This window comes from Phanerochaete carnosa, assembly GCF_000300595.1.
Source record: "Phanerochaete carnosa HHB-10118-sp unplaced genomic scaffold PHACAscaffold_3, whole genome shotgun sequence".
In the NCBI taxonomy this organism is placed as follows: Eukaryota; Fungi; Basidiomycota; class Agaricomycetes; order Polyporales; family Phanerochaetaceae; genus Phanerochaete; species Phanerochaete carnosa.
The window spans coordinates 1,262,513-1,286,925 of NW_006767630.1; the positions used below are offsets into that span (position 1 = coordinate 1,262,513).

A 24,413-nucleotide genomic window follows, 5' to 3' on the forward strand; every position below is an offset into this window, starting at 1 on the left:
GACTTGACATTCTTCGCCTCCAAGGCGAATCTTCCAGTCATGGCGAGTCTGAGAGCTCAGGCAGGCAGAGGACATCGAGCGGGAGTACGGACGCCACAAGGACAGGCGCTTAATCATATTTACTCGCTGACGCCGACGCAATTCTGCTTAGCGAGTTTCTGTGCAAAGGACCCTCTTACTCTGTCCATTTCACACGCAGCATTCTTATGATGTGTTAGAAAGATTGCGCGGTGAAGAATGGCAGAACTATCATTTCTGCAGTATAGTTTGTTTGTGTGTGTTTGTGGTTCGCGTTAGCCCGCTAATCGGCGCCAAACGGCGGGCGCTGCTTTTGTTGTTTCCATAATTCTCGCGGTCGACCGCCTCCTGACGACAAACCCCCCCTGAAGCTCATCCACAGCGATGCCTGAAGCTTCAACATCCAGCCAAACTATCCCTTCTCGCAGGCCAGGGCCTGTAGAAGTTATCGATGTCGACGCAATCCCGGACGATGACGCCCGTCCAGCTCAGCGTAGGCGGATGAACACCGGTCTCCCGCAGGCTGTCCCGCAGGCTGTCCCGCAGGCTGTCCCGCCCGTTGCTGGTCCTTCGAGACAAGATCCAATCGTGATATTCGACAGCGATGAAGAGGTTGAGAGGGGGCTTTTTGGTATGCTACTCCGTATATCGTGTGCTGAGGGTGTGTTCTCACACTGTCGTCAGCCGATACCCCTCCTCGACGTCGCCATCTCCCAGCTAATGTGCGACGTCTCGAACGACTTCCTTCTCATCGTGATATTCTTAGGCCACAGCGATACTCACCTCCGCCGGCCATCATCCCCAATGCACAACCTTTCGGTTTCGAGGCGATGCTCAACAGACCTCCGCGTCGATCCGCCGCGCCCGTCCCCGCCCCAGCGCCACAAGCTGCTCCACGCTCTCACCACCAGCCCGCTATGGGACTGGGTGGTGGCATGATCGCGATGAACCGCCAGGCTGCGGCGGAAGACGCCTATCGGAGGCGCCATCACCCGCCGCCATTACCACAAACTCGCCGCACAACTTTCTACGGCAATGAGCAGCCCAGTCAACGTACCACCGGTTTTGCCGGTAGCGTCGTTAACGTCTTGCGTAATCTGTTCGGTCATTCCGGTCATCAGCACCAGGAGGAGGACCGGACATGGATCAGCTACTTCGATGACCCGTGGGGTCATGAAGAAGCGGAACTTGGCAGGGGTTGGGATATACCTGCCGAAGGGGGAATTGCGATGCCCCCTCCTCCTTTCCCGAAACCCAAGGCCACCACATACGAGCAGTCGTACACGCACCCCGGATCACCACCGCCTGGGTTCACATGGGATTTTGCCGATTCCGACGTATCCGGAAACACAGCGGCACAATCATCCAAGAAAGTCATTGTTCTCGATGAGGAGGGGGCAGTCGCGTCGAGCAGTTCACAGTCCGCTCCTCAAACGACCGCCACGCTTGTGTGCGCGCGGTGCATGGACCCGCTTGTCCTTCCCGCACAGGCGGCGTCTACTGAAGAGAATAAGGAGCGGAGAGTATGGTCGCTCCGATGCGGTCACATGTTTGACGGGAAGTGCATCACCAACCTCATGCGGCCATATGCAGAGCCCGCTGAGGCGAAGATGGAGGTGGACGCCGGCGAGACACTCGATGCCAAGCTCGTGCCTATCGTTGACCGCAAGGGCAAAGGCAAGGCTTCGGACCATCTCGCACCCAGTACCATCCTTCCTCACGAGGAAGACGGGTCCATACGTTCGCGCCTTCGCCCACGTCGCGTTGTCGGCTTCAGTCATGATCCTGGTGTCGCGGTCCAGAGCCCGTCCCAATTGCCGGAAGAGGTAGAAGCCTCGTCGAGCTCGCGAACGTTGCGGCCGTCTTCAAAACGTGCCAGAGGTTCCATTGCAGAAGTGCCGGGTGCTACCGTTAAGGGCAAGGGCCGAAAGAGTCGTCGGCAGAGGTACACTTGGAAGTGCCCAGTCCCTGACTGCGGCCTGGAGCATGTCAGCGTTCTCCCGGCCGGCGAAGTTGAATGGTTGATGGACCCTCACAAGGGTGCGATCCCATTGTTTGTCTAATGACCTTATTTGTACAACAGACACAATGTCTCCGGCGTTGCGCTTCGAAAGGATTGAGTGTTTTTGTGGACTGCGTTGTTTGTATACTCAATCCATTCTGCTGCTTCGATTGTCACTCTAAGCGACGGCCTCAAGCCAAACGTCGAGTCTCGATTGCGCCAAGGCCACATTTCCATCCAAGGCGCAGATTTTCCGCCGTTGTCTGTCTCGATTCGATCCCCACGTGCATTGACGTCAGGCCAGGTCTTGTCCGCTCTGTGCACGAGGCGTTCGCCGAGACTCGATGTTCACCGGCACCAGCCACCCCGCAGAGGCTGCCTTAGTCGCGATTTTGGCCATCACGATGCTGTAAGGGCGGCGTTGGTCGCGTTGTATAGGCTGACGCCTCTCTTTATTCAGATATGAACGGTGATCTGGGCCAGGAAGGCGGCGGCGGGGCCTCCTTTCGGCACTCCAAAGTGGCCACGGACAACCCGCATGTCAGCCTCGTTTCGCCGCAGATGGTAATGGACCCTTTTACACTGACAGCTCTTGTACGCTATAACCTTTCCGGCCTCGTGGGACCCCACCTCGTCTTTCCTCTCGACCGCCACCGTACGCGTGCTTGGTATTCGACTGCTTGACGACTTGTATACTTCGTGTCTCTCTCCGGGAATGACTGTCACCTTGATGAATCTTGATTGTGGCGAGCAGCGTGGCAAGAAGATACCTGCGCGCATTGCGAAGAGTCCTGAGAGATGGCTGAAGAAGGTGTGCACCTCTGGTCTGTTCTCGAGATCCGGTCTTCAACCCCGACCTCAGCTCCGTCGCTGGAAGTCAATGCCCACGTCGCAGCCAGCACCCTCCGACCGTCCCCTTTTCGCGTGTCAGCGCTGCGCAGCCGTAAACGTACAGGGTGCTATCTGCACCTGGTGCGGTCATGCCTGCGACCCCATCCGCAACACGCCTGCCGCGCGTCGTAGGGTTAGTGCGCCGCAATTACTTAACGACGCACAGAAAGAGCAGCTGCGCCTCATCGAGAAGAACGCGGCTATCATCCGAGGACTCATAACCAGTCAGACTGTGCCTATGACGGAAATGTCCCCGGTGAAACGGCACAAGAATCGAGATGCGGCGATTTATACCCTCAGTGCTACTACGGGGATGGTGCGCACGGTGAGCGGCGCCTGCTTCTCTTGCGCATGTACCAAGTTTACTCTGTTATTCACAGAACGGCAGCGCGGAAGTTTTTTTGCGGTCCAGCATTATATCCGCGGTCGAGGCTGCCACATCTCCAAATCTACCGGCCTCTCCGGCGAAAGAAGATATGACTGAGAATAGGACGTCCCTGACCCCGATGCGAACTTTGCGCAGGCGCAAACGAATGTCCATCGCCCGGCGTCGTTCGTCACGTTCTCTGCGAAGCCGGCCATCCAAGGGCGCGCTCCCTACGCCCCCTCCCTCCGACACTATCGATGCACGACCTACTACACCGGAAAGTACACGTACCAGTCTTACCAGGGTATCACGTCTTCCTCCCAGCCCTCCGCGCTCTGTCGTCTCGGCTCGTCTCGGCTCCCCTTCTCGGCCTCTTTACACTGCCATTAGAAAGCGGTTGGACTCGGATAGCTCTTTCTTCTCCGTTGGCTCTGTTCGCTCTGTCTCCCCCCACGCTCAGCCGGCAGCCGAACGACCGACGAGTATCACGTCCGAGCCTGCCCTCTCCGAATCTGACGAGGACGGAATGGACATTACAGACTTGCTCCCCAAGGCACCTAGCCGCGGTCATTTCCGCGCCTCGAGCGGCTGTTCGCTCAGCGGGGAGACCGAGCTGCGGATGGCGCTCTCGAGACAGCGAAGCCAAACAGTCGGGGGTCCGAGGCCGGAATACGTCTACCGCGATCGCGGACAACAGAAGGACTTTGCGAGCCTCATGCAGACTGTGAAGAAGATTAGTCAAGGCATGAAGAGTCTTGTCAAGTCTCGGGATGGATAAGGGCCTCGCTCTGGTTTATTCTCTGCTCTCTCTTTCTCTGCCTGTGACTTTGCTTGACTCTCGCACGCGACCCTGTGCTCCTCTATCATCGATTTTTGCCTCCTGCTGCTATCGTTGTTGGTCTATGCTTTCTTTTGCAGCTTTCTCTCCTATACCATGCCCAAGTGTCAACATGTAGCGTCGTACTCGTGTCATACTATTTGATCGACTATCTTAATTAGGCAACACCTTGGTGGCGCCTCTGGGATGCAGGCAGAGTGAACCTGACCTCCACACCTTCTGCAACGATGTCCAAAGAACCGACACGGTATCAGTACTCAAACAAACTTTCGTACCAGTCGAATGTCCCAGCTTTCTTGCAGAGGCTACAGAACAAGGTGTCGGGCACTGCCAACGACGAAGATGATGATGATGAGTACGAGCATGATGGCAGTGGCCGTCCACCGATCCCCAGGAGGCCTCCGATACCTACGCGTCCCGACGACGAGCCAGGAATTGCAGGCGAAGATGACCAAGACGACGAGGCTCCGCAGATCGTGGTGTTAAAGGAAGGGAAACACTTGTCCGAGCGGGAGGTTGAGAACGAGAAACGTAAGGGTGAGTACACGCTTTGCTTGCTATTCTAACGCCCTCTAACTTCACACTATATTTATCATAGCAAAAGGGCTTCCTCTGCTTCCCGAAGGGGACGAGTCCTCCGCACCGCCGGACGAGAAGCAGCCCGCAGCAAAGCCACAAGATACCAACAGGACAAAGACTCAGTCGTTATCATTCTCATCCGGCGGCTCAGCTGCGAAGTCAACTTCCAAGAAACGAAAGGCCGTCGGTAGCGCAGATGACGACAATGACGACAATGCTGCCACTAGCAAAGCAAGCAAGAGTGGCAAGAAGCCGAAGAAGAACCAGAACTCGAAGAAGTTGCTTTCGTTCGGCGATGATGCGTAGCCTAGACTCGGAGACTGCTAGACTTTTCTGAAATAGCCATAATCAGGCATAGTTGTATGTTCTAAACCATCCTTTTCCCATCTTCTTATCTGAACACGGTGTAGGGCGGGTGCAATCGCTCCAAGCTGAACTACGCTCAGTCATCCTCCGGTCCAAATGCCGTAGCGTGTGCAACTCTCGCTCGATCTCAGTTCTCAGTGACTTCACTGCTGATCTCTACTGTCAACGTGGGGCCGTCGAGTTCCTGAGCTGAGAAAGCAGGATATGACGATGACTCGTGGCGTAGGCAGGACTCCAGTCGACAACAAGAGTCTAGAAATACTTTCCCAGGAGACACGCTCCGGGCCTCGTTCTCCCCGCTTTCTAGTCTATTGTGGTAATACTCGTGATGTATTGAGGTGTTTGAGAGGTAGATAGCATACATACGGATACCGTGGCGTCGTGCGTATACTGCTCGCGGGGCGCCGGCACTGGTCAAATAAACATAAACAACGTTCGAGAAGAACCGCGACCAGGTTCATACCTTATTCATTCATCGAAGTGCTCTACGTCCGACTAACCAACTCTCGCCCTTATCATAGTCTCTTAAACTTCGGGACTGATATACAAATCGAACTAAAAATGCAAAGAACTTTGCGGAGGCTCGCTGAATCAATTGGAAGAACTCCGCTTACGCTGCAGCAAGCTCAGGCCGCCCTGCTTCCTCCGATACCGTGAGTCTCCTATCACTTCGAATTACCAAAGCCTCACTAACGCAATGCGCTCCCAGGTTGTACAGAGCTCTTCTACGTGCGCATAGACGACTGCCATACGAAATGCGATCCCTGGGAGACGCATACATTAAGTCAGGTGCGTGTTGTATTTTTGTCAACACAGCATCTGGCGACCAAATGCTCTATGCCTGGTAGAGTTTCGCAGTCACAGGAGTGTGGAGAACCCTCTTCACATAATTGGTTTTTTGTCGCAATGGAAGATGTACCTGGACGCTCTTCCCAGTGACCCAGATCAGCCGTTCAAAGGGCGCAGCTTAAATCCCGAGCTTATTGAGAAGGTAATTCCCCAGATGGTGCAGTGCTTGCGCTTCTCTTACAACATAGGCGTACAGATGTCTGCGGAGCAAATCGGACAATTATATGAGCTTATGCATGTTACCAAGGACGTCTGGAAACCTATTGCTCCTGCAGAGGACGACTCTGCGGAGAAGAAGCAGTCGTAATTAATTTTGTACGCCCTTAGTGCGTACTTGATGAGAAAGAACACCCCCTGCTCTTATCTCTCACGGGAAAGGGCCTAGTCAGCACCAGCACAGCTAAAGCACTATTGGGTTTACTCCTGAACTTCTTATCTCCCTCTGGTACACGACACCGCTCGGTAGCCGGAATAGTCTAGGCACAGCCGTTCAACGTTCCTCGAGGACTGTTTCCCCTGTGCCAATTACTGGCCCATAGACGAGGCAGAATTCACTGACACGCGACTGGGCGCGCCGCTGAAGCGCTGATCAGCTCAATCTTTTTTTTTTCCTTTTTCTTTTCTTTGAAAAGAATAATCCAGCCCGATCGGGAAAGATTCGGTATATTCCTCTCATGAGACCGGTCTTATTCACGCATTCACGCGCACGGCCTATATATTGTGCGGGTCGCCAGTTTGCATTCTCCATCCCCAGCCCACTACTACTACCACCACCGGCCCCTTTGCCACGAGCAGCGACCACCACAGCTCCTGTACGATGTCCGCCCCAGCTAACGCTTCTAACCCCTCCGCTCTCGTGCGTGTCTCTTTGTTGTTCCTATCCTGGAGCGATGTTGAGCCATGAACAGAGGGTTAACCCCGAAGCCGAGCCCTACGCTAGCCTACCGTCGATTTGCACCCAGCTCGTCGAAGCGAAGGCGAGGAAGGGTATGCCTGGCCTCCCTCTCGTCGCGTCCGAGTAGTGCTCATGAGTGGCGCAGGTTTGTCCTTCGAGGCTATTGGTAAGGCCATAGGACGTGACGAGGTCTGGGTCGCCGCGGCGTTCTACGCGCAGGTTCGCTACACCCCGCCTGCCTCGCACCTTCACCTTCATGTCTGATCGTCCCCCAGGCGAAATTGACCAAGGAGGACATCGCGAACCTCTCCAAGGTCCTCGACATCGACCAGTCGCAGCTTGAGGCTGAGCTCGGTCCAAACTGGTGGCCACGTCGCGGTCTCGGACCGATGCCGCCGACTGACCCTGTTCTCTACCGTTTATACGAGGTGTGTACCATGTGCTATCACCATGTGGATGACTACGCCTCCTGAGCTAACTCGTAACTTTTTCTCAGGGTGTGTTGGTGTATGGACACGCCATCAAGGTCAGTTTACCATGATCATGCGGCTTCACCCACCATGTCTGATCTGGCTCTCTACTCCCTAGGCGGTCGTCCATGAGAAGGTTTGTGGCGGGTTCTAGTTCTCACCATATGAGAACCTTCTCACGCCTTTTGGCATTTTGTAGTTCGGCGATGGTATCATCTCTATGATTGACTGCACGGTCAAGATCGACAAGAAGGAAGACCCTAAGGGCGACCGCGTCCTTCTTACATTCGAGTGCGTACTGTTTATGTCCTCCTAGCCGGTCTCTTACAACCTGGGGTCTACAGCGGCAAGTTCTTGAAGTACGCGACGTGGTAAAGCAACATAGTAATATATGTACATTATGTTAATAGCACTTTTTGAAACAATGTGCTTTTTGATACATGCAAGCGCTTCATGATCAGCCCTATGTCATTTGACAAGAGCCTGGGGAGAATTATTGACGATCCCATCACGCTAGCACATTGATAATCCAACCGTTTTTTGATCGGAGTCGTGTTCTAACTAAAAGAAGTGATCGACTTGTGGAAAGACAGCGAGGGGCAGAGCATCGTAAGTAAGTAGGGGGGAGTTAGTCCGCGGAAAGGAGCGTTGGTATGAGATAACGGAATTAGCTATCTGGGTAAAATGCTGAATTTTCTAACTTAGCGAGTGTAAAGATTTGTGCGAACCACTGGGGTATTCCAAGGTTAGATAGATGAACGGCGAACGCGGTTTGGTCGGCATCATTGCTCGTCTCCGTCTTCTCCAACTTCCTCGACTTCTCCGACTTCCTCCGCAACCTCTTCTTCGTACTCTTCGATTTCTTCGTCCTCAACAGTCGCTTCCTGGTATTGTTGATACTCGGAACTACGACATGCATGTCGCTCAGCGTCTTCAACAATAAATTTCGTCAAGACTTACACGAGATCGTGGGCGTTGCTCTCGGCTTCCGAGAACTCCATAGTGTCCATGCCCTCTCCGGTATACCAATGCAAGAAGGCCGAGCTGAAAAGAGATGTCATCAGGAATTGCAGGCTTAGAGAACACTACATACCGCTTGTACATGGCAGTGAATTGCGATAGAGTGCGCTTGAAGAGCTCCTGCACCGCAGTAGAATTGGCAAGACATGTCGCCGCTTGCGTCTGGCCGACAGGGGGGACGGTGCAGAGGGTCACAGAGACATTGTCGGGGATCCACTCTACGAATTGTGCAGAGTTCTTGCGCTGCAGCTCGGCAACAGCGTGCTGATTACATTGATTAGTCGAGAATGAAGATACGCTGTGCATGAAGAACTCACCTCAGCCTCACGCGAGGAGATTTGTCCACGAAAGATGGTAGCAGCGGTGAGGTAACGACTAGGGCATGATACAGGTGATTAGCGACAAGGGCTTAGTTGCGCCAGCGGGAAGTGACGCACCCATATCTGGGATCGCATGCAACGAGCAAGTTCTTGCGATCGAACACACTGCATGGATGTGGGTACCAATGCAAGTAACATGCGAGATCGCAGCTTACGCTTGAGTTAAGTCCGGTACTGACATGCGGATGAACGCCTTGTCTGCCGGATTATAGAACGGTGCATAGCTCGGTATCAAGAAATGAAGCTGTCGGAGAAAGTGAATACCCTGAGTTTGTTGACCAAGAACGATGAACGGCGTACTCGTGGAAATGGAACAAGGTTCAGGCCAAGCTTCCGAAGATCGCTGCAAACCTGGGTCTCAGCAACCGGAATACCAGAGAAGAGGGCTGCGCCTTACCCGTTCAGCTGTCCGGGGAAACGCAAACTTGTGCTGACACCGGTCATGACTTGCGAGACCAGCTAGAATACGGGGTGGGAACAGAGAATCAACCCAGTAACGACCACACGTACGATATTCAGGTCCTCGAAGGCGGGACCCTTGATCTTCAGCGTCGAAGTGCAGATGTTGTACCTAGACCGCGTGAGTAACATGCTATATTTGCTACCAAGGCAACGCACAGTGCTTCGTTGTCAATGAGGATAGTCAGGTCACTGTTCTCAACAAGTTGGTGTACCGAGAGAAGAGCATTGTAGGGCTGAATGAGGCGTGTCACTGTATGTTTCGTTGGGATCATGAATTATGCTGACCTCGACCACAGTTTCTGACACCTGGCGCGACTGTATCAGGAACGTCTCGACATCAGAGGATAAGTACACACCTTAGGAGACGGTAGAATGGAAAACGTTGCGAGCATCCTATCGGGGAATTCCTGCAATATTCACATGAGGGGCCAAACGGCACTGACGAATATGAACACAACTTCTCGGAATTTGGAGAGCAGCAGCGAGCCGAGGCCCGATCCGGTACCGCCCCCCAGGGAGTGGAGTAACTGGAAGCCCTGCAGAGCGTCGCACGCCTCGGTTTGTTTGCGGACTACCTCGAGGATGGATTCCAAGAGCTCTGCACCCTCGGTGTAGAAGCCCTGCACCTCACTGCATCAGATTCATGTGGATCTCCTGGGATCAAAGCGTACCTTCGCCCAGTTGTTGCCCGCACTTGTCTGGGCAGTCATGAACGTGTCTGGACGGAAGAGCGATCCTATCGAACCGCTACGAAGCTATGGGTCGGTCAAGTATGCTGCGTGACTTCAGTGGCTTTAAAACGTACGTGATTGCAGACACCTTCTTCAAGATCCACCTGGACGCTGCGCGGCACATATTTCGTGGATTCGCCCGGTAAGTCAACTTCTGTGAAGTATACTCCAACCTGCCCAACGATTAAGCACTACACGTCGTGGATCTGTACTAATCGGACGCATACACACCCTATCTAGCTGCTGTGGGTCATTTCCCTTGTAGAACTACGCGTGATATGAACACCGTAAGCGCGAGACACGCGACACGAGCGAGCTTGTTGGCTTACCCCAGCCTCGTCTAGCCCGTGCTCCGCGAGCAGCAGTTTCCAGAAACTCTCCCCGACTTGGTTTCCTGCCTACGTGTCGCACTTTTCAATCAGAGCTCTGCGCACCGTGGACGCCACGACGTCGCCTACTGACCTGGCCAGCCTGTCATCGTACTTGAGATCAATCCTGGTGACACTGAAAGGGCTTTGTGGCAGACAGTACCTGTACATTGATGATCTCACGCGGCATGGTGTTGGATATAGTGTGTGGTGATCAAGAGAGAGTGCGGAGGCTCGCTCTGAGCAAGCAGAAAACGGATGCGTCCTTGAGACTTCTAGACTAGGCGCCCGAAACTTAGCCGGGACCGACTACGTAGCGAATTGGAGAACATGTTGGATATACTATTGTCCGGACGACTATAATCAACAATGTCTACGTTGTTTTAGGTACATGTAGATACAATACAAGAGGCAAAAATTAGAAATACAACAGCGTATGGTATTCGTTACAAGTGAGTGGAGGGTATCAGAAGACGTTCCAGAGAGAGGATCGAGTTTTCATCTTGCGATGACTATGCAAGCCAGGCACAGATATGAACGACATGGACTGTGAAAATAATTTGGGCCCCGAAGAACTACTCAAGCCCGCATCGCGTTTACTAGGAGCAAATGTTAGCGAGAGGGCGAATGAAAATCCTGGAGCAACACTTACCACATCTTCAGGCCACTGCCTTGGGATGTCGAGTTCGAATTGGGAGGATCTGAAACGTCAAGTTCAGCGAAAGCCTGCTTAGGCACTGTGTTGTTGGTAAAGATGGTGTCCGCGCTCTGTGCAGCGACAGACGTAGCGGCAGCCAGGGCCGGAGCCGTCCCCGTGACGAAGGCGTAAACCGTCTGGTATATGGTAGACGTCGAGGAAGCGGAAGGAGACGGTGTGGAGAATGCCCCATCGCCGCTACCAGTCACAGTCACGAACACCAGGTTAGTAACAGTGCTCGTGCTGGCAGGAACAGCGGACGAAGGAGTTGCCGGAGCTGGGACCGACTGTGTGACCGTTGCGGTACTGACCACAGTGGCAGTAGAAACAGAGACCGATACTGATACTGATACGGACGATGACTGTGCAGTGGAGAAAGATGCAGTACCTGAGCTGGAGGGCTGCGAGGAGCCGGTGGTGGAGGTGATCGAGGCGGTCGACGACAGAGAAGGTGCAGAAGTAGCTGAGGGAGCGGCGGTGTTGAACGGCACTGGAGTTGGGACTACGGTAGAATTGGGACCAGGTGGCGGGATGCCGTTAGGGTAAGAATTCTCGAAGATGTCAAACTGGGCGCCGTCCGGGAAATTGTACATATCCAGATACCGCGGAGGAGAATAAGTCCCTTCGAACATCTGAATGGAGGATAGATAATCAGTATCTCAACTAGGATCATATAGCTATCGCTTACGTTGTTCTGTTCTAGCTGGAACCAGTAAAACGGCTGCTTCGCACCATACGTACAGTTGCCAGGATCCGCTTGCATCTTGCCATTGGCTGGGTCTGCCCCACAGCGGCGTGGTACTTGAGACTTAGCAAGAGCAACGTTCGATGTGCTACCCGTGACGTTACACCTGAAACCATTCATGTAATCTGATGACAGTGTATCAGCAACGCGCTCCAACTTCGAACCCACGCATGCTTACTCTGCTCGCCGCCACTATCGGGGGAATGTATCCAAAACCATGCGCAGATGCAGCCGCCTTCTGGACATGAGGGCATCGCCGCAGGTACTTGGAAGTCGGTGAAGCGGGTCCAAACGCAAGTTTGGTTGACACTGAACACGGTAAAGTCTTCGGGCTGTACTTGCGTGACGTCGCTCTTGTATGCGATCGCCATCGAGCATCCAAAAAGGTCATTTATACCGGTCGTATGATATTCGCTCATGGGCGAGCCCGGACAAGGATCGTTAGGGTTGCTCGGCTCACGGATGTCTCCACCTTGGGATGAGTTGAACCAGGTCGTGGCTCCCTTATCACAGGCAAGCTCAGCCGTGGTCGTCTGGCCCGCCGGGAGCTCAAAAAAGTCACCAGGGTTAGGCGGATGATCGAGATGGCCGTGGAACCACCACTGTTGGAAGGTATAGTTCATGAGCGGGGTGACCGGCCGGTTATCGTAACTGTACGTCTGGGCAGTGACGTTGAATCCCCACATGGAGGGATGCCATATGGCTACACAAGAAGGTAAATAAGGATATGCATAAAGCCGGAGCGGAGATACACACCAATGTGCGCCCGAGCAGTCGTGGAAAGGAGCGTGAAAAAGCTGAGCACAGCCAGCAAGGACATCATCTTGAGGAGATAAACGAAAACGACCGCGGCGCACGATGAGAAGGAGGACCAGCCCACCAGGGGAGAAAGCGTTGTAGCCCTCGCATGCACGAGGGATTATAAGGGTAGCTGCCATCGTGGCTGCTTTGAATTGTCATTTGCCTGTGGTGACCCTATTGTCTTTAGTTAACAATGCCGGGTCCGTCCTAGCAGCGACCTCGGAGATAGAACTTCTTTTAATTATCGGCTCGTCGAAAACATTGCTGCTCAAAATCGCATTGCACATTGTAACATTCTTCAGGCCACAAACTGATTCGCCCCCGGCAACGGTGGAATGAGGAGAGGTCACGCGTCACGGTTAAGCCCGTGGGAAGGGCGCATGGGCGTCTAATACAAGCGGAGCACAAGCAAGTACAAACAGAAAGCGCGATGATTCACCAACTCTGCAGCCAGACCAGATACGGGGCACACACCGGCATCTTTTCGCTGCGCAGCCTCAACCGAAGCTCTCATCCTCAAATAACTTGCATGTATGTTGAAGTAGGCGTCTCAGCTTCATACAGTGATCCCTGAGCCTCCCCAGTAGCCGCCCGAGTTGGATTGGGCCGCTACACCGCTGTCTCAGTACCATGTCCACATTCACACTGGAGTCGAAGAAAAAAGTGGGTTTAGAAGCTCAATGGCTCGCCTAGATGCTCACTCACGTGACAGCTTTCGGATGGAAATGAGATACCTATCCTCGGTTTCGGTACGAAACTACCGCTCGCGCTGATGTAACGACGATCATTGCCGAACATACTACTTATCACATTCCTTTCTGCAGGCACCTATGAGCTTGAAGGAAGCGCTGTTAAGCAGCCCGTCAGGTGGGCCCTGGATGTTGGTGCACTCCCGAAAGCTTGCAATCTCCGGTAGATCTGACAACATATCTCCGACCAGGCCGGCTACCGTCACATTGTGAGTTTTGTTCAGATTAGCTATGTCACCACGAGATCTCACCACGTCCCAGGACTGTGCTACCTGGTATTATAACGAGAAGGAATGCGGAGAGGCGATTCGAGCCTGGATGAAAGAGACAAGCACGCCGCGAGAAGAGATCTTCTATGCGACCAAGCTCATGACCAACGTCTCCTACGAGCAAACGCTCAAAGAGATCGATGCATCTATCAAGGCTTGCGGCCTTGAATACTTCGATTTGTACCTTCTTCACTCTGCCATCGGGGGCCCTGAAAAAAGGCGCGAGTGCTGGCGTGCTGTCTGCGACGCGAAGAAAGCGGGCAAGCTTCGTAGCATCGGCGTTAGCAACTATGGTGTGGCCCACCTGCAAGAGATGGTGGATCAGGGCGTCGAGCTTCCTGTCATCAACCAGGTACGGGCCGACGCTGGATGTAGATACCGGTATTTTACACGTCGAAAGTCACCAGGTCGATCTGCATCCCTTTATGACCCGCGTGGAGATTGTCGACATGTGCCGCAAACTCAATATTGCGCTCGAAGTATGACTACGCATGACCTGTCTCATTCCCTATTTTCATAGCTTGTTAGGCGTGGGGACCTCTCGTGCGTGGTCTTCGCTTCAGGCACCCTTCCATCACCAGTCTGGCCAAAAAGTACAACAAGCAGCCAGCTCAGGTGCTCCTTCGATATTCCATCCAGAAGGTTCGTGTCCAAATCTCTTCGTGCACGACCCGACCTCAACCGAGACGTCTATATAGGATTACTTACCTATCCCCAAGGCATCTTCCAAGGAACGCATCATTGCAAACACTCGGGTTTTCGACTTTGAGCTCACACAGGAGGAGCTAGACCACCTGGACACCCTCGATGAGGGTAGGTGTCTGTCGAGAAGAGTAATCGTCACGCTAATAGCTTGTCTATTGAAGCTCTTGTCACTGATTGGGAAGTGACGACCTGCCCTTGACAGGACACCTTGCACGAATGGAAAAGCAGATACACAGTCTTAACCTGTACTAACCTGGAACTATTCAGTCCAGAGAATTGCTTTATCCGTCCGAATCGCACGCCAAGCGCGAGTCTTCGCGCCAGTTCGTACAGCCCCCGATTCCCTGCCCAAATCCCACTGCCCAAGCAGCCGGTCATGTCAGTATGCTTGTTTCGAGCGCCACGGGGCCGGTTGAGTCGTATATCGCAGTGTGGGGCCCGTGCGCATGCTACGTAGGCACGCTGTGGCCCCGCAAATGGCCATTATTTGCGCTTGTCGGCTCCTGTGGAACCTGTTGGATCGTCGGTTGGAAAGCTTGGAGCTCTGACGCGGACGGGCAATTCGTGCGGGGCGCGGTGTTCGTGGGCGCGGTGTGTCTCCCGCTCTTCCCAGCAGCATACTGGTCCGCGCCGGGAGAACCGTTTGTGTTATCCTGCCCGACCTAACTGTGCCCCCGCACGTCCTGCCAAACGCCCATGTCGGCCGAGGTCCACATGATGGTTGTGCTTTTGCCTACATTTGGAATGTGATGCCGAAGCTTAGAATAATCAGGCCGTGCAGCGGCGCACACTGGATGTGAAATGACCTTTGTTCCTTACGGGTGCAGCTGACCCACCGTGGAGACGATAAGCATTGAAACATCAGAGGCGAACACGGCCCCGTGTGTGCCGCCTTCCGTGCCTTGCGCAACGAAGACGTAGTGATTTCTGCTCTGCATTGTGCATGGAAGGCTATCACCTCGGCAGATTGAATTTAGACACTGCAATGGAACCCACCGCTGCTGTGGGCTAGTAAACACGTTTGGGTCCGCCGGTCAATCCGTGATAGAAGTGCGGCCAGGGGCTCTGCACATCAGGGACGTCAGCTACACTCCGGGCTCGACAGACAAAATCCTCGCGTCATCATGATGACTATCAGTGGGGCCTCACGCAGCTTATTCACAGTAGTGCGTCGGCGGTGGTGATGGTAGTGCCTGCCATCTTCCGGGGCAGCTTCGAGCGAGGCTGCACAGTCAAGCCATTTACGTGTGGTCCGGGGACGATAGCGTACTTGGAAAATGTAACGTGAGCCAAACGGCGTGTTGGCAAACTGTCAAGTTTGTTCTCCGCGGATGGTCGCGACAGACCGAGCAAGACACAAACCAGAACGGCTCACCCGGCCACACGGGTATGAGAGCAATTCGCACACAGCACGAGATATCTAAGGTTCTGTTCGGGTACGTGCGCAGCCCTATCAATGTCGTGTCTGCAGACATGCGTGAGCGCGTGATTGGCAGGTAAGAAGCTAAAATAGCAATGCGACCAAAATATACACATCCAATTTCGTTGAATGCGACTTGTCCGCTCCACGTAACAAATCCGGCCCGCTCAAGGCTGGCCGCAGCGTTCAATGACATAGGCCTTAGCCCTGCGCTGTTCCTGACCGCCCACGCCCTCGAGACCTTCCGGAGTCTCCCCGTCCAGATTTTCCTGAGCCAAAGTGATGAGTTATTCGGGTCGTCACAAGGCCGCGGCTACGTACTCTGGTTCGGTCTGCGCCTGCTTCGATGAGCAGACAGGCGGCTTCTGCATGTGCAGATTCCATGGCCAAGTGCAGCGGCATATTCCCTGAGAGTAACAAATCTGTTCGTATTTTCTCAGCCAGTAACGATGCGATGCCGTCGCACCTACACGGTCCGCAGGATTGATACGCGTCTTAGGGGACCCTTCCGGCGGATGAAGAAGAAGGTTAATGAACCCGGTAGAGCCCGTGGTAGCAGCCCGATGTCTGAGTCCGCCGTTTGTTCAGTTACTGCATCAGGCACAGAAGCTTGGACTCGGGAACATTATGACGTACAGGGGAGTTTGGTTAGCTTTGTCTCGGACATTGATCTGTGCGGGAGTTCGCAATGTAATAAGTTCAGTAAGCAGCGATTGAGAGACTGCCGGAAACAGTATATGGCATACGGACATCGGCGCCTCTCTCGACCAGCAATCTTCCTATCTGTGTACGAATTCAGTCAGCAATGCGAATTCAAGTGGGTGTCGCCAGGTCACGTACATCGACACGGGATTTCGATGCGGCGTAGTGCCTGGTGACCGTGTGCCAGTCTGTAATCAATGTGCTGGATCCGAGAGAAAATTAGTCAATAAGCGCACAGAGGAGTCAGCCCTTTGTCATTCGGTTTCTTGACATCCGCGCCGGCTCCAAGCAGCTCTCGGACGATGTCTTCGTGGCCTGCGCTAGCTGCGATTTATTGGTGAAAATGTCAGCGACCCTTGTGTGCTGCCCAGGAACGCGAGACCACTCAACAGGCAATGTGAAGTGCCGTCCAACCGGAGTTGTCGGGCAGATCCACCTGGGCTTTCTGATCAAGCAAGTAGCGAACAATCTCGAGGGAGCCAGAGGTCGCCGCCCAGTGAAGGGGGGTCCTGCCGTCCTATTCAGGTACCAACTGTCGGCGATGCGGTTGATAAGAGATGTCGATGGTAGCTTACTGACCACATCTTGTGCGTTGAGCAGCTTCGGGTCCTGAGAGATGAGTGTGCGCACCAGCCCAGCCTGGCCTGTTGGATGACGACCAGTCAGGCATCTACACAAAGAGAATAAACCACAGTGCCTTACAACTCAGGGCGGCGGTGTGCACTGAGAATGTGGACATGTGAGGTGAATGATAAATGAAGATATGATATGTGCCTAGCAAAGGGACGGTATGGAACGAGGGCGCGGGGTCTTGATTCGGAAGCGCAGCGCGACGCGTACGCGCCAATTACATGTGATCAAATCGGTTCACGCGATTCAGACTCCGCCACCTTGAACATTTCCAGTGCTGGCTGCCGCCGCTGATCAAAACAAATCGGTAAGAGTTGGTATGCATGAAAAGAATGCTTGTCCGCTGAATCACTCACATATGAAGATCTATACTTCAACTACCAGGTCCGAGACGGTCGAAGCAGATCTAACCTTTGTCGCGGCATCAACCTCCCGTCACACAAGCTCAAGCATCCGCGAAGAGCCCTTTTCATTCTTTTCTACTTCCACAACCGCACGCGGAATATTCCACAGTATTCCCTTGGTTACGTGATGCCGTCCGTACAGCAGGCCAGCACAGACTCGGCGACCGCCTCTGAAGCTCCTTCCCACCTCCTGCTCGCCTTTCTGCAATCGCAGTCGCAAAACACCCTGACACGCCTCTATCAGCGTCCGTCTTCATGTTTATCCATATTCAGGTCCACTTTCATTTAATTTGCAAAGTCGGACGCTTCGATTCACCTGGCAACTTTGGCACCGCAGGCTTTTGGGCCCGCTCGAGAGGCAGATTGTGATGAATCTCTTGTGGCTCGAATCATCGATACCAGCGTCGACCATGGCCACATGGGTGCCTCATGAGGTCAGAAAGTAGGCTACCGTCCGTACTCTTGCGGCTCGCGAACGTACGACGGCTCACCCGCGACGTTAGGACGTATGAGAACTCCCTGTCGATCCTGTCGCGGCTTCACATACTGCCTCAATCTGCAGTAAAGCTGGCCCTGAACCCAACATTCAAAACGAGTCTAAGACATGCTATCATTGGCGGGTGGGTTCGCGTCATGCTTGTGTCAATCTCGACCTCATCCCCCGCAGGGGTAGTAGCGGTAGCTTTGGCGTACCTGCGACCCGGGATGAGAAGCACTCTTCGCCTTCCATTGAAGTGTTGGATGCCTATGCCCTTGAACGTTGGGAGGTAAGGCGCTGCCTGCTACGTGGCCTCCTGACCTTGGCTCGGCGATCACTAACGGCATGTCAGACGATCCTGCATTATATGGTCTCTTCTGGCATTGCGACACGACCCTCGCAGGGCGTTCTGTTCCTGCTTCAGAGAAGCGGTCTCATGGCTAGCATCCAGTGAGTACGCCAGGCTTATAGAACGGCCGCAAGCTCTGATTGGTTCGGTATTTTTTCGAAAGCGGTGGTTCTCTACAAATCACGTCACTTGGATTCCAGTTCTTACTCCACTCGCCGCACGCGCAACTATGGGAATTACTGCTGCAATACCTACACATGGTCGAGGTCTGTGGTCTTCTTGTTCTCCCGCGACGCTCGGCGGCTGCATTAACGTGCGAGTTCCCTAGGAGCGGCAGATGGACCTTGTCGAGGTGCTCAGTTTCCTATTCATGCTGTCTACCATGGAGCTTGGCCGGGTACGTCCGTGCTTCTCACCATCTTTCCCGCAAGGGGCTGACCTTCTCAGGAATACTCCGTCGAGCACTTGAGTCCAACTCAAACCGCAATGCTCGAGGATCTCCGCGATTACGGCATCATCTGGCAGCGTAGGGTGGGGTCGCTTTCCGCCGTCCATGGCCTGATCTCGAGGCTGAACCCATGTGTCTTTAGGCAACGTCGAAGCGATTTTGCCCAACACGGCTGGCGACGACGCTGACTTCCTCCTCACCCCCGCTTCCAGCTGCGGGGGGCGTATCCGCAAGCGCACATGGCCAAGGCTTCATTATCCTGGAAACGAACTACCGCTTATACGCCTACACGGGTAGCTTAATTACCATGTCCGAGGAGTGTTCGGACTAACGTTTGATCAGATAACCCTTTGCAGATAGCTGTACTCAATCTCTTCGTGACACTGAAGTCGCGGTATCCGAATCTGGTTGTCGGGGCTATCACACGTGAGAGCGTGAAGAAGGCTCTTACCAATGGCATTACCGCCGATCAGGCGAGTCGACAGGTCATGTTACGGGCGGCGGCATCGCTGATTCAGAAAAAAATTCAACCACAGATCATCAGTTATCTCACGACACATGCGCACCCGCAAATGCGCAAGAACGTGGGTCCATTCTATTCGGCTCCTTCTTGGGGTTCAGTGCCTATATATTTCCTAAACAGAAACCGCTACTTCCTGTGACCGTGCAAGATCAGATACGTCTCTGGGAGCTGGAGAAGAACAGGATGAAGTCACAGGAAGGTGCGTCTCGGTCAGCCGCTTCCTTCGGACGATTTTTCTCATGCATCTGCCGTCCTGTCCAGGCTATTTGTACACGGCCTTCGCGTCACAGGCTGATTATGAATACGTATTGAACTACGCGAAGCAGTTAGGCGTCGTGCTATGGGAAAGCTCAGGTCGGCGGTGTTTCTTCGGCACCCTGGAGGGGCATCCGAACATCCGAGGGTTTATCGAGAGGAGGACGGCCGGCAATGCTTAATGTGTGCTCTTGTTACTGTGTTCTCTAAGCTCCACTTCGGATGTGACAAAATCAAACTCGGATACGTTGAATTGATAGCGGGCCTGGGCTCCCGCCGCTCCGGAACAAGGCTCTATATACATACTAACAGATACTAACACACTCGAGCCTGCAGTGCTATCGCTACAGTCAAATTAAATAGGGATGACGGGGCATCAGAAGGGAGAGCGAGAATAGAAATCGTACGTACATCCAGTTCTTGTAGAGCGTACTAGACTACACAGCTGACGATGGAAAGTCCTGGGCTCAACCTGGGTCACGACGGTTCTCCATATACTTGACCAGTAGAGAAACTGGACCGATGCCCTGAGGCAGTCCGGTGTGAATGCTCTCGGTGTGCAGAAGTCTGATATCCCACGCTGGCGCCGTGACCGTCCCAGCTCCACGAGGAAGCGATACCGGTCGTGCGTGCAGGGGTGGACATACCCGGGCTTTGAGGTCGAAGTCCGAGTGACGCAAGCGGCGGCTGTCCGAGCACGGCCGCAGAGTTTTCCGGAGGCCACCCTGTGGACACGTCGCCCAAACGGGCGCGAGAGGACACGCCCGTGCCGCGCAGTTCCCATGTGCCCTCCTCGGGCGACGAGCCTGGCTGAGGCGCCGAGTGTCGCGCGTGGGGCGAGTACTCGGTCGGAGAAGACGGGTTGAATTGATGGTACGGCCCCGTCTGCCACGGCGAAGACGGGGGCGAGAGGGATTGGTCCATCCCGTGCGCGTAGTAGTTCCGAGACGAGTGTGGGGGGATGCCCGAGTGCAAATCGGCCTGCTGATGCTCTGCCCCCGAGTAGGCTGGATTGTAGAAGCCAGCAGGAGGAGGAGAAGCGAATGAGGCTTGGGAGAACGCCGAAGAGTCCTCGCTCAGGATGGATCGTGACTTATTCACCCTCTCGACAGGGCTCGGGCTCTCTGAAGGTTCCTGGTTATCTTCTGAGTCGCGACTGAAGGGCATCGGCGGTCAGAGGGCGATGCGACCCTGAGAGAGTGAACATTACGCACATTTTCGTAAGCCGGCCATCGGGCCCAGCCTCGAGCTTCGGAGGGTATCGAAAATTTGTAGACTGTATGAGCTCGTGGGGTATTTCTAGAGCCATGAGTTCTGGTACGACGGTTGGCCGCTGCAGTCGCCCCGATCGGACGTCCTCCTGGGTATAGTAGCATATGAGGTGATGGTCAGAGCCTGCGATTTTGACAGTGATGGTCTACAGCATGTGCTTCAGTCGTTACGTCCTGTCCGCCAAAGCTGTGACGGACCTTTTTGATTAAACCCTGTGTTTTGAGCGCCACAGAGCTGTCCAGTCGCTGGGCCATTTCCGGTGGGTAGGAAGCCTGATATGTACCTCTGCTGGGACGTTCGGTGACTTCACGGTACACCTGACGCGCAGAATGTCAGCCAGGCTCCTGGTCGTACATAGCTACAGGCAAGACTGACCAAGAAATTGCCTGATATGCGGCTGGGGGTCCAAGTGTATCCTTGGGCAAGGGTCAATATGATACAACGAGCTGCGCTGAAACACCTTACCATCTGTCCAGCGTTTGATACCGCTCTCGTCAACGCTGAAGACGAAGATGGCGCCGCTCTTGATCATGGAGCGACGTTCTAATTCGTTGAGACGGCGGGTAATGCGGGGAATGAGCCCACACCGTGCGGCCTGTATGAGACGTAGCGCGTCGGCCGTGGTCTCTACGTAGCCAGAGAATGGGCGGATGGAGGTCGGAGGCATGGTCGCAGCAGACTGGACTGACCTGTGGAGGTGGCAGGGACCTTTAATAGTGCGAGCGACAGAGAGCTGTACCTGTACCGTCATGTATGAACACCCACACTGTTGGCACACCACCGGCTCGGATTTTGTCAGAATATGATTTGATCAGGCCCATCTCATTGGAAGATCTCTAGACGAACGAAGAAAGAAATGACACTTCCTGGAGATCTCTCCCCGGGTTGAGCAGGGAAGCCGCGTGCTAGGCTCCTCGGATCCGGTGCTCCTTCTTCACACACGCTTTGCGCTCCGCCGTGCATAATGAGTGCCTCTCCGTATATTTTTCGGGGCGCCTGGGTTGTTCCTATCGATGCGCCGGTCGCAAGAGTGCGCCAGGATGGACGCCCGGAAAGCTGCCGGACAGCGGCAATTGCAAGTCAGACGATGTCTAGCCAACTGATGTCTGAACTCTGGAGGACGCTCCGTGAGGCCGTCTGAACCAGATCAAGCAGGTCCGAAGGAGATAGAGCCCAGCAAAACCGGCGGCCTTTAGGCCTTCGAGGGCGCTTAGTGGACCGTGCCATTGTTCTTTCTCCGTCTGCTGTGGAACGCTCTGCCTAGCCAATCAGAGCCAGGATCCGAAACACATGGGCTGGTCTGCTCTACCCTGATTATGTAGGGCCGCTGAGGACAGCGGCATGCCTCTTTGGCACGCTGAACTGTAAATAACGCGTGTCCTCCCGGGCTGATGCGTGCACAGAGGCTCTGAACCCAACGTTTGCTGGCGACTAAAGAGGCAGTGCGAGTGCTCTCCCTGGGCAGGAACGCCTCAGGCAGGCAGAGAATGCTACCGCCGGCTACTCCCGCGAACGTAAACAGACGACTTGAGGCATCAAACACGATGGCAATCCGTGGGCAAGCGATAGCCTCGAAAACTTGGGGCACACAGGCTCAAACATGGCAGACGAGGGCAGCGCGAGCATAGCATTGGACAACGAGTGATCGCCACATCGTGGGATCTGAAGATCAGGAAGTACAGGCTCCGCACCAAGTTCGCGGCCAGCGAACAGGAGGGGACCGTGGCGGGCTCCCATTGGCGGGGGAGCGAGTTCAGACCGTGGTTCGTCGGGACGGGCCATAAACAGACAATGGAGTGTATATCGTGTAACGGCTGCCCGCTGAGTGCATGTCTGCCCCTTACGGCACTGGGTTCAGGCCCTTTGTAAAGTGACGACATCTAGAGAATTCAGTCTCGACTCGACTCCGGATAGATATATTGACTTCTGGCTTCTATATAGACTTCTATTCGGTTTACCAGCTTGCCCCGGGCCAGCGGTACCGTCTGCCTTCCGTTCCAACAACGCGTGGATCAACAACTTGCTCCGAATTCGCACTAGCTTGAGGGACACACTGCTTGTGGTCCACTTTAGGCCGCAGAGCACAGAGCCTTCTCCAATACATCGCCCGACAGATGGCGTCGCCACTCCCGAGTAGTATTATAAGCACCCCTGCACATGGCTGCACCACCTACCCAGGGTTGCAGACAAACCACCGCTCGCTTCCGGGCTGCCTCTCAAAGCTTGTTAGATTGGACAGGTTAGCATCAGCCGATTCGGTCTGCATGCCAACGGCTGTGCTTGCTGGCACGAGTATCACGTTGTGACCTATCTACCATCTGGGAACATCAGCAGTGGAGGTGCGGGAACGGCTCAGCAGCACTTGCTCATTCATCAGATATCGATGCCGAAACAGGTCCGGTGAATCCACAGTGGCATCATGGAGTCGGTGCTGAACTTTCGCCTGCGGAGGCACTCACGACTCGTAAGTTCACCCGACAGTAGTGGTCGTCTGCTGCCGGAGAATGGTGCAGTCTCTTGGGCAAGCCCATGGACTGATATAGACACTGGTTCGCCCAGTATTTCTCCCTGATGGTTCCGATATCGAGCGCATATGGCGACCTAGAACGTCTATGCTCGAGTACACTGTATTCGCGAAAAGAAGTATGCGGCAAGACTCACGGTTGATACGCCCGGCGGCCAGCAAGGTTTGCTCTGAGAACCGCATGCGTCACTAAGATGCACTAGTAATCACGGTCACAGGACATTGATTTCGAGTCATACTCGTGTCCACGATTCCTCAGCAGCCGTGTACAGCGTCGAAGCAGACTGACAACTTGTATATCATTGCGCAAGCATGGAAAGGTAGAACAACTTGAGCGATCCCTGAACGTCACCATGTGATGTCGTGAGAGACAATCATCCGACGAAAGCAAGTATTTGTTGTTCGGGTCCGCGGTCGAGCAATACTATGACGGACATGCCAGTCAGCAAGCTACCGACAAGGCCGAGGAGTGTGGCTTAGTTCTTCAAATCGTTTGCGTGAGCATTGCAAACTCGGGCCTCCGCATTCTGATTCCGCGAGCGAACAGGCCCAGAAAGAGGCCGAAATGCATTATCTTCAGTATGGACATAAGGAGGAGAAAAAAACTTACCACCAACCTAGTAGTAAGATCACCGCGAATCCTAACGGGAAAAGCACAAATTTTGGGCGAAAAGACTGCATGAATATGGTTCTTACCTTGTTCTTATCGTGCTACTCACTAGGGATTAGAATACCCATCTCCTGAACAAGACGAAATGAGCGTTAAATTCTAATAGATAACGAGAACGGTTGCCCTGCAACTGATCCATGGCAGACATACGCTGCAGAGAGTCAGCTTATTCTCGGCACTCACCGAGCGGTGCAGTCGTAATCAGCCTTCTGGGGTAGTGACGAAGTGCCTGGTCTCCTATTCACCCACGGCAGTAATCCTTATGATCAGCTTACGTGCAAGAAGTGTAAGCTTTCGGAATAGGGAGTGTGCAGCAGCAGTGAAGATTTATGTTGGAGCTTTTGACAGCCCGTGTTCCTGTTGTGTTGCGAACGCATCGCATCACACATGAACTTGTGCACAGCTATAATTTAGGGTTCAGACATACGTCAAGGGTAAAGTCAGAAAGAAACTCATCTTTAGCCCCTCACATGATGATAGTCCCGACACTAGACAGCCACCGAGGTGGGACGACTGCTATCTTTTAGAGTTGACGT

The 24,413-nt window shown here is 54.0% G+C and overlaps 11 protein-coding genes across 11 annotated transcripts; 6 read left to right on the forward strand and 5 right to left on the reverse strand.

The window, feature by feature from the left end:
- The first annotated feature begins 472 nt into the window (after window positions 1-472).
- PHACADRAFT_251636 (uncharacterized protein) lies at window positions 473-2,184 on the forward strand. The gene is made up of 2 exons (XM_007393071.1): window positions 473-649; window positions 703-2,184. The coding sequence occupies exon 2, from the start codon at window positions 936-938 to the stop codon at window positions 2,079-2,081; it is 1,146 nt and encodes a 381-aa protein (XP_007393133.1). The 5' UTR covers window positions 473-649; window positions 703-935; the 3' UTR covers window positions 2,082-2,184.
- Window positions 2,185-2,855: 671 nt separating this feature from the next.
- PHACADRAFT_251638 (uncharacterized protein) lies at window positions 2,856-4,265 on the forward strand. Its single transcript, XM_007393072.1, has one exon. It carries the CDS (start codon window positions 3,445-3,447, stop codon window positions 4,054-4,056), a length of 612 nt encoding a protein of 203 aa, XP_007393134.1. The 5' UTR covers window positions 2,856-3,444; the 3' UTR covers window positions 4,057-4,265.
- Window positions 4,266-4,314: 49 nt separating this feature from the next.
- PHACADRAFT_116105 (uncharacterized protein) lies at window positions 4,315-5,065 on the forward strand. Its single transcript, XM_007393073.1, has 2 exons — window positions 4,315-4,653; window positions 4,715-5,065. The coding sequence occupies exons 1-2, from the start codon at window positions 4,344-4,346 to the stop codon at window positions 4,999-5,001; spliced, it is 597 nt and encodes a 198-aa protein (XP_007393135.1). The 5' UTR covers window positions 4,315-4,343; the 3' UTR covers window positions 5,002-5,065.
- A 557-nt stretch (window positions 5,066-5,622) lies between these two features.
- On the forward strand, window positions 5,623-6,217 carry PHACADRAFT_90940 (uncharacterized protein; the record flags this gene model as incomplete). The annotated part of the gene is made up of 4 exons (XM_007393074.1): window positions 5,623-5,714; window positions 5,771-5,850; window positions 5,910-6,052; window positions 6,107-6,217. 4 exons carry the CDS (start codon window positions 5,623-5,625, stop codon window positions 6,215-6,217), a joined length of 426 nt encoding a protein of 141 aa, XP_007393136.1.
- Window positions 6,218-6,525: 308 nt separating this feature from the next.
- PHACADRAFT_139089 (uncharacterized protein) lies at window positions 6,526-10,426 on the reverse strand (the record flags this gene model as incomplete). The annotated part of the gene is made up of 19 exons (XM_007393075.1): window positions 6,526-8,181; window positions 8,236-8,319; window positions 8,369-8,559; window positions 8,613-8,670; window positions 8,733-8,780; window positions 8,831-8,919; window positions 8,976-9,018; window positions 9,073-9,134; window positions 9,186-9,246; window positions 9,294-9,370; window positions 9,423-9,443; window positions 9,494-9,544; window positions 9,596-9,757; window positions 9,809-9,892; window positions 9,943-10,041; window positions 10,100-10,135; window positions 10,198-10,266; window positions 10,331-10,339; window positions 10,400-10,426. The coding sequence occupies 19 exons, from the start codon at window positions 10,424-10,426 to the stop codon at window positions 8,058-8,060; spliced, it is 1,395 nt and encodes a 464-aa protein (XP_007393137.1). The 3' UTR covers window positions 6,526-8,057.
- A 271-nt stretch (window positions 10,427-10,697) lies between these two features.
- Window positions 10,698-12,525, reverse strand: PHACADRAFT_251644 (uncharacterized protein). The gene is made up of 6 exons (XM_007393076.1): window positions 12,435-12,525; window positions 11,857-12,381; window positions 11,622-11,803; window positions 11,322-11,565; window positions 10,889-10,937; window positions 10,698-10,835 (listed from the first exon to the last, which is right to left on the reverse strand). The coding sequence occupies exons 1-6, from the start codon at window positions 12,499-12,501 to the stop codon at window positions 10,703-10,705; spliced, it is 1,200 nt and encodes a 399-aa protein (XP_007393138.1). The 5' UTR covers window positions 12,502-12,525; the 3' UTR covers window positions 10,698-10,702.
- Window positions 12,526-12,944: 419 nt separating this feature from the next.
- On the forward strand, window positions 12,945-14,445 carry PHACADRAFT_251645 (uncharacterized protein). Its single transcript, XM_007393077.1, has 10 exons — window positions 12,945-13,010; window positions 13,064-13,142; window positions 13,192-13,228; window positions 13,304-13,359; window positions 13,420-13,437; window positions 13,490-13,849; window positions 13,905-13,976; window positions 14,026-14,139; window positions 14,196-14,310; window positions 14,364-14,445. The coding sequence occupies exons 2-10, from the start codon at window positions 13,110-13,112 to the stop codon at window positions 14,399-14,401; spliced, it is 843 nt and encodes a 280-aa protein (XP_007393139.1). The 5' UTR covers window positions 12,945-13,010; window positions 13,064-13,109; the 3' UTR covers window positions 14,402-14,445.
- A 1,344-nt stretch (window positions 14,446-15,789) lies between these two features.
- Window positions 15,790-16,495, reverse strand: PHACADRAFT_89047 (uncharacterized protein; the record flags this gene model as incomplete). Its single annotated transcript, XM_007393078.1, has 6 exons — window positions 15,790-15,891; window positions 15,944-16,029; window positions 16,089-16,189; window positions 16,259-16,293; window positions 16,373-16,405; window positions 16,463-16,495. Coding segments are annotated over 6 exons (390 nt in total), but the record flags the coding sequence as incomplete, so codon positions are not given.
- A 52-nt stretch (window positions 16,496-16,547) lies between these two features.
- On the reverse strand, window positions 16,548-16,811 carry PHACADRAFT_90075 (uncharacterized protein; the record flags this gene model as incomplete). The annotated part of the gene is made up of 2 exons (XM_007393079.1): window positions 16,548-16,648; window positions 16,715-16,811. Coding segments are annotated over 2 exons (198 nt in total), but the record flags the coding sequence as incomplete, so codon positions are not given.
- A 484-nt stretch (window positions 16,812-17,295) lies between these two features.
- Window positions 17,296-20,603, forward strand: PHACADRAFT_171015 (uncharacterized protein). The gene is made up of 13 exons (XM_007393080.1): window positions 17,296-17,631; window positions 17,696-17,800; window positions 17,862-17,978; window positions 18,026-18,125; window positions 18,189-18,286; window positions 18,349-18,451; window positions 18,514-18,582; window positions 18,633-18,716; window positions 18,776-18,926; window positions 18,976-19,118; window positions 19,170-19,217; window positions 19,277-19,355; window positions 19,418-20,603. Exons 1-13 carry the CDS (start codon window positions 17,486-17,488, stop codon window positions 19,591-19,593), a joined length of 1,419 nt encoding a protein of 472 aa, XP_007393142.1. The 5' UTR covers window positions 17,296-17,485; the 3' UTR covers window positions 19,594-20,603.
- Window position 20,604: 1 nt separating this feature from the next.
- On the reverse strand, window positions 20,605-21,514 carry PHACADRAFT_116126 (uncharacterized protein; the record flags this gene model as incomplete). The annotated part of the gene is made up of 4 exons (XM_007393081.1): window positions 21,149-21,514; window positions 21,059-21,099; window positions 20,881-21,000; window positions 20,605-20,828 (listed from the first exon to the last, which is right to left on the reverse strand). Coding segments are annotated over exons 1-4 (669 nt in total), but the record flags the coding sequence as incomplete, so codon positions are not given.
- Window positions 21,515-24,413: the final 2,899 nt, after the last annotated feature.